We start from the raw sequence: 12,416 nt of genomic DNA, 5'->3' as shown, positions 1-12,416 counted from the left end.
ATGAAATGAACTTCAAACTGAAACTGAAAGTAAAAGAAATTAGTTTGCAAGGACTTATACAACCTCAAGTAACGAACAGCAATTACGGCGGTCTGGGTTTAAATTCCTGCTCTGTTGTTTTAAGGAACTATGGTGATGACCTTGGAGAAACAATGCAACAAAAGTTTCAAAACAAGATTTAAGCTCAGGATTAGAAGAAAACATTAGAAACTTGAACTCACTCCACCTTAACTCTCTTGGGTATAAGAGGGAGGGAGGGAGGGAGGGAAAACACTGTCAGGCTGTTTAATACTCATCATCATTCCTGTGGAATCTGTTTCCTGACCCGGCCTACCTTGAAGGGCTGACAGCTCAAGCTGTAGCTCAAGCTTGTGGGGATACTTTTGCTAAAATGTTTGATATGTACAGAATGGTTAAAATTTCTGTTAAATTTTTACCTGTGGGAGCCGAGCCATTCCAACACCTAGAGAGGGGGGCTACAGCCATAGATCTAACTGGTCGAGTCCAAACCTCTGGTCAGAAATGTACAACTGATTCCACAATTGATGACACTACCAGAAAATTGTGGAAATCAAACAGGGTCCACACTAGATACTTTACCCCCAAACCAGAACTCCAATTAATCGGGGGGCAGGCTGTCCAACCCAATAGCAGAAGAAATGCCCTTTGGATTGACACCACCAAATCTGACACTAAACACCACGGTCTCAGTTATGACTGGCCAGATATTGATACTGGTGTGACTCTGACCTTTGATTATTATGTGACTTATTATCTCCAATTCAGGCAACTTTCCTCTGTCTCAATTTTTAGCGTGTAATCTATCACCCCTCGGCCATTTGGCTAAGATCAAGTGTAGTAATTTTGTTTGTAATGGCCACTGCATAATTTCTCCCAGGTCACTCTGTAGTCCCTTACATACCATGTAAGCTTACAGCTATAAAGTTGTTTAAGTTACTGACTTCAATTGTGTTAACCAAATAATTTTAAAGTTCAATAGAGATATGTTTTGACTAGAATTTGGGTATGGAATATTTTATACTATTTTAAGCTTTTAATAGTGTATTAGAATACGTGAGCCATATATTATTTTAGATTTATTGGATATCCACTTGTATTTCATAGCTTATTTTGGGCTTTTTATTATCTATACCATATATTTTTAAATATTCTTTAAACCTCTACTTGTATTAATATTATTTACTTTTATTTCTTTGTAAATTATAATATCTAGCTTGTAAAAACAAAACAAATAAACAAATATTTTTGGGTTGTCCTATGCAAAGTAATTACTTTTTACTCTGTTATTTACCATATAAGAGCAGGTGGGAAAATAATGTTTTTATTTTGTATCCATAATTTTAATACTTTGGGAATCTCGTTTTCCTAATGCTATTTTTTAAATTGTGTAGACACTTTCTTTTTTTCCTATTAATCATCTTTTAATAAAGAAAATGAACAAGCAAAAAAAAAAAGGAAGAAAGAAAGAAAGAAAAAAAATTGATGGAAAGATCAGTAAGTGGACAAATAAGTTACAAAAGTTGTACAGTTAGTGCTCGGTGTATCATTGATGAAACATTAACCATAAAAAGTAAAATAATTGTTAACAATAAGGAAAAGGTTTTTAAAGATTTTTTTGAATCTCTGAGCTGAGTGCCAAAGTCTCCATTAGGTTGTTAATGATACCATTTGTGATGGAATGTGTCTCTGAGGAGGGAGGTGGTGCAGTGGAGGTTGCAGGAGAGGAAGGGGGGGATGCATTCCAGGGGAGAAACGATCTTACAGTTTGGAGCATCCTGGGCGGCCGGCCAAGAAGCTGAGACAGAGCCCGCCGTATATTGCCTGGAGTATTTTCCCCTAGCACCTTTTGGCTTTACTCAGTTTGGCAAGATTATCTGTATGGTAGAAACAATAAAGAACTAGAGATGAATTCCTGGATCAGCGTTGTTTCTTTGCCTTAACTCTGACATCTATCTTGCCAAACTGAGTAAAGCCAAAAGCTCTGTCTCAGCTTCTTGGCCGGCCGCCCAGGGTGCTCCAAACTGTAAGATCGTTTCTCCCCTGGAATGCATCCCCCCCTTCCTCTCCTGCAACCTCCACTGCACCACCTCCCTCCTCAGAGACACATTCCATCACATCATTAAAAAGAAGAAAGAACTACTGAAACATTATAAGTAAATATTCATTTTCTAACTTTCTCTGTTGTACTCAGATTGATATATAATGCTGATAAACTTTTAAAATGTTCATATATTTCTGATTTAAGTTCTTTGGTCAATTCTTTTTCCCCTTAAAAGCCATATATTAAATACTTAAATTTGCCTTACTGCATAATATTTAATATATATGGAAGACATTCCTGCTTAAATTTGGTCAAACTTCAGTTATGAATATATGTTGTTAATTTTGCCATTAATGGATATTCTCCAAACTTTGGTTCCCAGTCTGATATATTCCATAACAGCTCTCTTTCCTAATACTTTAATAGTGTGCTAAGTTTATCCCCACAGCCATGAACGTGTATCTTAGTAAATTGTGATATTTTTGTTGAGTTCTCTTGCATTACGCCAAATTCCAAAATTGTAGTTTCATTTCAAATTTGATTTCTAAAATTTTCTGAATAATGCTGTGTATTTCTTTCCTGTACTGGGGGGGGGGGGGTTCCTTTTTTACATGCACCACATATGGTAAAATGTTTCTTCTATCTCTGGCATTTCAAGCATTATTACTATTTGATTTATCTATCTTGGCAATTACTGACAGAGTTGTATACCATCGATAAAACAGGTAATACCAGTTTTCTCTTAAGTTGTAACTTGGGGTAAATTTTATAGATTTATTTCATAGTTCTTCACAAAAAAATTGTGTGGCAGCTTTGATACACAAAATACCATAGGTCTGTACTGTAAGTTAATGCTTGAGAAAGTTTTCTGTCATAGGATAAATTCTGATAGGCCTCAGCTGTCAGGGATGTTTGAATTAAATTTCTTGAACTTTTATCTTTTCATGGACTTATAATATACAACTTTATAATACTGCTTATAATATACAACTTTAACCACAGTATTTTGCTGATTGGCTGGTTTTCTTCTGCTGTTATTCATATATCCCCCCACCCCACGTTGTTTGGAGTTAGGCAGTCTTATGATTATGTTTAATAAATAAATAAAGATATGAAATATGATAAATTCTTTGGAATTCATGCTGTATTAATCAAAACATTATTAACTATTATGCAGTTCCTTTTAATTTGTCAAATAGTTTTCTGCATATTATGACAAAGAAAAGCAAGAGTATATATTTTCTTAAAATAAAATTATATATGTAATTGTTACACATAAGTGCAAACTCATAAGGAGAATGTGCTTAGAAGGGTTATTTATTACAAGATTTGGGGAATCTGGTGTATGATTTATGTTTTTCATTGGATTGCTTATTTATCTTACATTATTCAGGCAAAGGAAAAAAAGAAGCTCCTGAAAAGAGGAAAATTTCAACACATATTTACATAATTAGGGCAGGAAAAGAATAAGAGGAAATGAAAGGCCAAACCTTGAAGTATGTTCATATTTGGAAATATGTGCAAAGGTAAAACAAGAGCAACAATACGGATTAACACACTGAAAGAATACAACCATGGCAACAATTTCTCCAGAAAATCTTCTAAAAACAACATAAATGCAAGACCAACATTTCAGAAAAACTGTAAGAACATAAAAACTCTGAAAGGCAATGCTCACATTTGCAAAAATTTCAGAATGATGAATGATGGGCACTTAGAAAATCTAATAATCTCAGTTTAACTTTTCTGTAGTTTCTCTAGTTTGACCAGTAGAAAGAACTACCAACTGTCTTTAATCGTATTGCCTAGAACAATTCTCAGCCCATAGCAAAACTGATTGGAAGAGATTACTGTAAGTTCCGTCTTACCTCCTGTCTGAGTGATGACTTGTATATCACTAGAAAGTGGTCCATCTCCAACTGAGGTAAAAGCAAGAACTTTCACCGAGTAAGTTTTCTGTGGTACAAGATTCCCAATGGTGGTGATATGGCTGTCAGCCACATTATGTTTTAACCAGCTGTTGACATGCTGGGAAGGATCCATGGTATAATATACTCTGTAGCCTTGTATTTGACCATTTGGTTCCTCAGGTTCTTCCCACTGCACTAAAATGGTGGTTGAGCTCAACATACGAGCCTGTACATTACGTGGTGCACTAGATGGTGCTTGCTCCGAGGTCCGTGTCGTCACAGGTTCACTGGGTGGACCCCTTCCAATGTTATTCACAGCAACTACTCTGAACTCATATTCAGAATATGGGCTTAAACCAGCAACACTATATCTTGTTGTGGCTACTCCATCAATTTCTTTATATAGTTCCTCAGAACTCTTAGGTTTATGCTGGATTATGTAGTAAGACACTGGCTCAGGGTTTCCAGAATCCCAGGTCAACGTAATGCTTGTTGCTGTGCTTTCGGTCACAACAGGAGTTCCTGGAGGTTTGGGTAATGCTAGAAAAATATAATGAAATTTATTCAACTGAAAAAAAAAGGATAATTTTGTGAATAATTATAGCAGAGAAGCATAAAAATAAATAAGGAAATTAGTAGTTATTTGGAGAACAGGAAAGATCTATTGAAAATATGTAAGAAACAAAAAATATTAAAGGCTTATTCAATATCTGCCAGAAAGAAAAACAAATTATTTAAAAAGCATTAAACTTTTCTAATGTTTATAATGACTCTAAACGTGTTTTAAGTGGCCTCATTTACTGAATTTTATAGGAGAGGGGCATATAATAGAGAAGAAGAGGTAGGGCATCAGAGAAAAGGAGGAAATGATGTAGGCTAAGTGTTTATGGAACGAACCCAGGTTTTAATTTACTTACATTTATTTCCTACTGGAATAAATAAACAAGACTTAGATCATAACTAAAGTGCGCCATTAATTTCAATGGATACTAATTGCAACTAGCATGAATCTGCTGTCTGTAGAAAATAAAAAGCCGACTCGGAATATCTTGCTGTTTCAAAGAATGCGTAGTTCTAATTGTGAGAATATGACTGAACTGTAGGAAAAGACCCCAAAACTGGCTGAGCAGGATCCCAACAAGCTTCTGACTATGCTGAGTTAGAAGAATCTGGAATACCCCACAAGAATGAAGACATCTGCATATTAATATTCTCAATATTTGTTCCTGATACTTCTGCTATCTTGGAATATATTTTTCCTATGTTTACAATAATCCTGATTTATGTCTTGGCTCCTGTTTTTCCTAGATTCTGGTTGTGTGATTTTCATGCTTTGGACTATGAGCACTTATTTGTTTTATATGTCACATTCAAAGTAGCTTATAGTAATAAAAATACAAATGGTAAAACACAGGAATGAAAATAAAATCAAAGCATAAATCAATTATCATTCAAACCAAAATTCAACCAACAATTAAAGGTTTGGTGAAAAAGATGGGCTTTTGCTTTTTTCCTAAATACTGTGAAAATATGTGAAAGTCAAGACACTACAATGAACTGTGCATTCCACAAACTGGTGGCCACACAAAAAGAATGACAACTACTATGTATTGGATATGAGCTTCTGGCAGTGGGAAGTGGGGTCTTCAAAATGGCCTGTTTGCTGATCTATGTCTTTGGGCAGGTTCATAGAAGAAAGGCAGACCCTCAACATACCCAGGCAAAACCCTGATTGAAATAGGTCTGGATAATCAATTTCATCCAGATGCATCTGCAGTTGCAAGGCCACCACTGTTTCAGTCACCTTGTTTAGGAATAGAAGATTACAGAGAGGTATTTAATTACAAAGCCCTTCTCGATCCTAGGAAGGCTTTTTCTTAGGACTGTCTCCTTTAAACAAGCAGGAATACATCCCTCACTCAAGCAGGCATTAATAAACATGGGATCAGTCCTGTCCTGGCTTGGAGGGCAAGGGCTAAACAAACAGGTGGTGAACCTCATCTCCCCAATACCCTGTCCACTTCCTCATAATGGACAAGCTAGAAAAGAACCCATAAAGGACAAGCAGTTTCCACGATTACCTGCCTATGACCTATCCCTAACTGGAGTTCAAGTCAGAGTTAATCCAATAAACCTTGCCTGCAAAGAACAATGAGAAGCCTGGGACTATTTCTATTTCTTCCCACAGTATCTTGATAGAAAAGCTTTATTAGCCTATTTTGTGTAAATGCAATGGAGGCAGAGTGGTCATCTCCCTTTGCTACATCTATTATGAATTTATTCCATGTTTGGGTGAATTCATCCCAAGAGTTTGCCTGCTTATGCTAGAGCCCTCTACCAATCCACCTGAGCTCTGCTCGAGTGATAAGCTATTAGGAATGATAATGTTAGCTACCAGGCCATCTCTGTGATACTAACATCAGTCAAGGCTTTGACAGTTTTGCAAACAGATGAGGCATAAATTTCCTCAAGAACAATGGAAACCATCTGGATCCATCATGGGTTTGAGTAATACCATTTTAACTGGTTCACCACCTCTGTAGAGGTTTATAAAAGCCACCTCTCTAAAACTGATTAGAGATTGAACCAGTTATGACAATGGAGTTAGCTAGCTTCTCTGCTTTCAGATAACTGGTTTAGGAAAACATGGCTTTCTCCAGATACTAATTAGGCAAATCCACGGCTGCCATAGTAAACATGAAATCCTGAGCCACTCTTGATTGGGTAGCCTCTGTGTGGACACTGAAATCCTGTAGAATATGTCTAGGGTAGTCTACTGCCACATCAGAGATCACTCCTGCTAGCTCAGTATTATGCAGTACAGTGGACAGCATACTACCAGAATCCTTAGACTGCCCTTTCCACTCAGAATGGTGGAGTATCACATGGAGCTTTTAGTCAGTGATACAAATTTTTTCCAGAAAATGGCCAAATCAACTCCTACTTTTCCTGTCCTAGCTTGCTGCATCACAGAATAACTTGACAGAAGGAGCTTAACACACCTCTACTCTCTCAGCCAGGTCCCCATAATACATGTCAATCAGCATTTTCATACAGGAAGTTTTGGCAGCAAGCAATCAAGCATTCAGCAACAGGGCTTCAGGGTTTAACAGTTCCTTTGCAATCAGTTTGACTTTCTTGGTCAGACTGCAGCCTGAACGGATGGGAGGCCAGGAACCAGCTTCTTCTCCTTTCCCATTTATTGATTACTGTATGCTATTTCTGACTGCAAAATTCCAGCAGAGTCATTCAGCCTTGGGCAGGGCAGCAATTACAGAAAACCCAATCCTAATTAACCAAAATGGTCAAGGCTACCTACTTACTATCTTTAGTTTGGCCTAGGTTTCTGGCAACATTGTAGATTCTTTCTAACTGGCTGGGGTTTGGGTATGTAAATTGGCTCTTCTTTGAAACTTTTCCAACCTATTTTTGGAACTTTTATCAACTAATCTTGTAATCAGCTGGCAAGAAAGTCATTTCAATCTGCAGAAGTAATTGGGCCTCATTCTAAACAGCATATTTAAATTTAAATATCCAATACTATATGCATGTATACTTAATCAGCAGATATTTTTCTTTATAAAATTGTGGGTTACCACTGAACAACCTTTTTTTTTTAAAAAAAAGGAAGGTTAAAACATGCACAGCTTCAATTAAATACAACGTACCTTTTACAGTTATCTGTGCTATTGCTTCTATAACACCAAGAGTAGACATGGCCACACAAGTATAGTTAGCAGACTGCCTAACATCATTGAGTTCCAGGACATTCCTTCCTATTGGCATATCATCTTCTGGTGTCAGATCTTCAGCCCCCAGCATCCATTTCACATATGGCATTGGTGACCCCACAGCAACACAGGTGATGTTAACGCTTCCTCCAGGCATAATTTCATGGTTGGTGGGTGGGATTGAGAATCTTGGTGGGACCCGGCGAACTAGAATGAAGCACAAATAAAACTAATGACCCATACAAAAGCTGGGAACCTAGAGCTTCCATACAAGACTACATGCATATATAAACACATTTTAAAGCATTAATTGTTACTCTTAACTCCAAAAAAGAAAATATATATTATTTGTACATAAAATTAGCTCTTTATACATTGAATCATTTTTTATTACATTCATACCAAAGTTGTTTTACACCCAGTAGAGATCCGCAATTAAATAACTACACACTAACAATACATAAACATCAATACACACACATACACTCACACATAGACATATATACATCTCTATTCTTTATACACATATGTACAGGACAAAACTGGAGAGTTGACAGCATGCTTGAGTTGAGTATAAAACCAACTTCAGTGCTGCACACTTCCAGCCAACTGATGTAAAAAAATGTGTTGCATCACATTGTCACATCAGAGCCTTAGAACACATCACCTACAGTACACTGAAAATACAATTCTATTTGCTTTCAGACTCAAAAAGTGGGTGCAGCCTCAAGACCTCACACTAACACCAAAACAAACATAGGAAAACATACATATATATATATATATATATATATATATATATATATATATATATATATATATAAATAAATAAATAAATCATAGGAGAAGAAACAAGGCAAAGCCAGTATGAGTACTGGATTTGATCATGCAGGCAAGCAAGTGACACAGTTTAAAAGGAATCATGCTTAGGAGAGGGAAAATTGTGTAAGGAAATAAAATCAAAAGTTTGGGAGGGAAACATACTAGGACAGAGAAGATCATTTCTCAAATGTGAGGATAAGGTAGTTTGAAACAAATAGGGCTTTTAAGAAGATAAGAAATAGGAAGGTACTCGATTAAGCCTAAGGTTGTCATGAAGCAAGTATATGGTAATGAAGAAGGAGCAGAACATTAAAGCATTCCGGGTTTCATAGTTTTCACATAGAAGGGGAAAAAAAATAATAAGTTGCCAGGATTAACAATAATGTTAAGCAGCTCTATGTGTACAAAATGAGGGATATTAGTATCTAAAACACATAGCAACAAGGTATTGCATTAACAAAGTAATCAGTATTTAAGCAAACACAACACCAAGAAAATGATTAAGAATCAGTGTTCCTGCTTCATATATTCTGTATGTTACATCTGTATATGCATGTGTTGAAAAAGGAGAGGCAACAAATTCAGGCCTTTTACTCTACCAAGTACTATATCCTTACTTATGCCAGCTTTTTAGACATGAAGTTAATTGTACCTCTCAGCAATAAAATACAGTAAATCAATGTGGTCCTGACTGACAGAAATTGACGCCTACAGTAAATGCTACCATTAACAATGGGAGTTATGTTGAGGGTTTTTTTTTGAAGTTATTTATATAGTTATTTATATAGGAAAAACCTCAGCTGGGTCACAACTGTAAGTTCCAGACAAACATTTCTTTAATTTCAACCTTCCTACTGGATTGAATAAATAAATGTCTATAGACATGAAAGAGGCTTACTCTGATGGCCTCATGAGTGAATGGGACGGGCACAGGGAGAAGGAGGAGCCAAGCATGCCTTTAACAGCCAATTGACCAAAAATCACACAAGCGAGTGACAGGCAGTACCGACTCTGTAATCCCAAACCGAGTAATTTTTTGAAGGAAAAAAAATGTTTTGCTTTGTTTTTAAGATAAAACTAAAACACAAGAGAAGTTTTAGTCTTCATGCTTGGACTGCTTGAAGGAGCAATTAATTGCAGGAAGTCATTCCTGGATCAGCAGGCATGGACAACATAAAAGAAAAGGAAAGAAAGCTGGAAGAAGGGAGGAAAAAGCAGGAACACTGACCAAATTGGCAAGGCATCAAGCATTAAGGAGTATTACTGCTGCTTGTCATGCATCCAGACTTTCTCCCTCTTTGATCATGCACAACAATCAGATACCATCACACATTAAAAGCCATGACCAGGGCATTCTCTGCTTTAACGTAATACTAACTTAAAAATAAAAAAGCCACAAGGCAGCTACATTCATTTCATTTGTATTCTTTGTTATTGGTTTAATTCATAGTTTTGTAAGGTGGGTAAAAAAGTAAAAAACACACCAACCTTCTCGCAGCTCTGAGGGATGTAGGGGGTTTGATGCAGAACACAATGAAATGAGGAAAGGAGAAAAACAAGGGAAACACAGAGAGAGTAAAAAGGCCATATCAAGGCTTTCAATGGCTACTCGAACATCTTTTACTTGCTCTATTCAAACCTTTCTACCTCAGATCTGTTAGCAATTTTTCACAGCTATTACCGTGTTAGAAATTAGCATTATTTGAAAGAAAAAAAATCCCTTCGGATAACAATGGCACACATGCCTCATGCAGTATAATACTTCAAAAGGAAAAGGATTAGGTAGCTTTCTAAGAAGGCCATAATCATCTTTGAACCCTTTCTAAGCAAAAAATTAAACCATAAATACTTTTTAGGGAGTTGTATATTACAGCCCCCATACAATGTCATGAGCTAAAAGCTGTATGTTTTAAACAAAAAATATCCCTTTGCCTTTCCAACCCACCCTTTCATTTAGCAGAAGGCTGTTAAGAGCCAGATGATATAAATTATGCCAAGAAGATACAAAAGGGAATGCTTCTGCTGATTTAAAAAATTAATGCTGGCTTTTACTTTACAAAAATAAACTTACATGGATCTATCACATTTCATATCTATTAAAAATATGCCAGTCTCCTCCCACTCCTCATTTTTTAAATCCAAAGAATAGCTAGTTCATTAAAACATTGCTAGGGATTACATACTACTGATAAGATTTCAATTTTTTAAAAAATATACACAGTATGTATGTATGTATATGTATGTGTGTGTGCCTGTGTATGTATGTATGTATATATATATATATATACACACACACACATACACACACACACATATGGGGGGAGGGGAGTGTGACAGAAAAGGAAAACAACATCAGTGTCTTTTTTCCTGAGAATTTTCAAACTAAAAACTTTTCCTTTTAGCAGAGGTCATGTAGAAACACACCTCAGTACTCTGAGTTTCAATTAGACTTAAATTAGTTCACAGCAAGCAATAATACTGGGAATTTAAATAAACCAAAAGAAAGGAAAGAAGGAAAAACAATAGGAAAAAAACCCAAAATTAATACAGTGTTCAGATAACTAGCCAATGCAGGAAAAGTAGAAATCAAGCTGTAAAAAATGCAAATATACTTACAAACTTTAAGTCACAGAGACATAATAGTGTCTTTATTCTCCCCAAAGTTCTCCACTATGCCTTTAGACCATTTCTCTTACTGTTAAGCTTTTCCCATGATACCTTGAATACTACAGTTGCTAGAGGATAAACCCCAAGGGAATCTTAACACCCCTTGAGCCTGAATGAACAGTTGATGCCAGGGTTATGTCATTCCTACCTCTGACATATAGATTGGCAGGGGCAGAATAGCGAGTACCCGCAGTGTTGGTTGCAACACACTCATATTTGCCTTGGTCAGATTCTTCACTCAGTTCGATTTGGAGGGCACCTGTATGGATATAAAATATATTCCCAAAGAGAGTGTCAAAAGGAAGGTTTTTCAAACTCCTAACAATACACCGTTAACAATAATGAAAAACCCTGTAAGCGAAGGTCCACTCAACGTCGGTTCATTTTCTCGCTAAGGTAACACAGACCAAAAAAAAATAAAAAATGATGTGATGAAAAAAACAAAGAGATTATTTTTTTCACATCATCAATACTAGAACAGGAAAACAATCTGCATTTGGCAAACAATTCTCTAGCATAATATTTTTTCTCCTAGACTATTAAAATGAAGATGGGTGAGACTGCTTCAAGGAAGTATGGCTTTAAAATAAAACAAAGGAGATTAGGTTATTGGGTCATCACGTTTTGTTTTACTAAATTGTTTTTTGTTTTTTTGTGCAGTAAAAGTAATACAAAAGGTAGAACTTGGCAAAAAAGGGCAAGATGGATTTCAAGAAAATCTTCTTCTGAAGAAGGCCAAAAATGTGCAGCAAGTACAAAAAAAAAGCTGCTTGAAGTGAAAAAAGAAACAAATTAGTTATTTATAGTAATCAAAAGAAACAAAACTCCCTTAAAGACATGCAGATTTGTAAGAAAAAGAAACACATTCAGCTACAATTTACAATCTTTTAGTGCATTTGCTGAAAAACAAGAGGATTGAATTAGAAGGCACCAAAAAAAAAAAGTTTAAAAAGTAAACAAAGAAGAAGCAACCAACCACTGCTGAGGACCTCTGGATGGCCCCCCAAGACACCCATCAAAATCCACGACTGGGATTAGCAGTGTGGTGTCACAAAACCCAAGAAAAATAGAAAACAAGAATTACAAAAGACATGGACAATGTTTATAAAATGATTAAAACCCAGCAATACCACATACCATCAAGAATACTCAATTATCAACATTTCAATTTTCAAAGCCTGAAGATCAGAAGGATCGAAAAATCCATTGAAGAGTCAATCCAAG

The 12,416-nt window shown here is 36.1% G+C and overlaps 1 protein-coding gene across 1 annotated transcript in view; it reads right to left on the bottom strand.

Moving 5' to 3' along the window:
- Nucleotides 1-12,416, bottom strand: part of PTPRD (protein tyrosine phosphatase receptor type D) — a 510,657-nt gene that overhangs the window by 169,108 nt on the left and 329,133 nt on the right. Inside the window, exons 6-8 of the mRNA XM_063295062.1 lie at nucleotides 11,341-11,451; nucleotides 7,641-7,910; nucleotides 3,931-4,512 (exon numbers count right to left, since the gene is read on the bottom strand). Coding sequence (XP_063151132.1) covers nucleotides 3,931-4,512; nucleotides 7,641-7,910; nucleotides 11,341-11,451 — 963 coding nt within the window. The remainder of the gene's footprint in view (nucleotides 1-3,930; nucleotides 4,513-7,640; nucleotides 7,911-11,340; nucleotides 11,452-12,416) is intronic.

The sequence above is a fragment of the Candoia aspera genome, chromosome 2 (genome assembly GCF_035149785.1).
Source record: "Candoia aspera isolate rCanAsp1 chromosome 2, rCanAsp1.hap2, whole genome shotgun sequence".
Taxonomy (NCBI): Eukaryota; Metazoa; Chordata; class Lepidosauria; order Squamata; family Boidae; genus Candoia; species Candoia aspera.
Note: the sequence above shows the minus strand (reverse complement) of the source record. Positions and strands in the feature narration are given on the sequence as shown.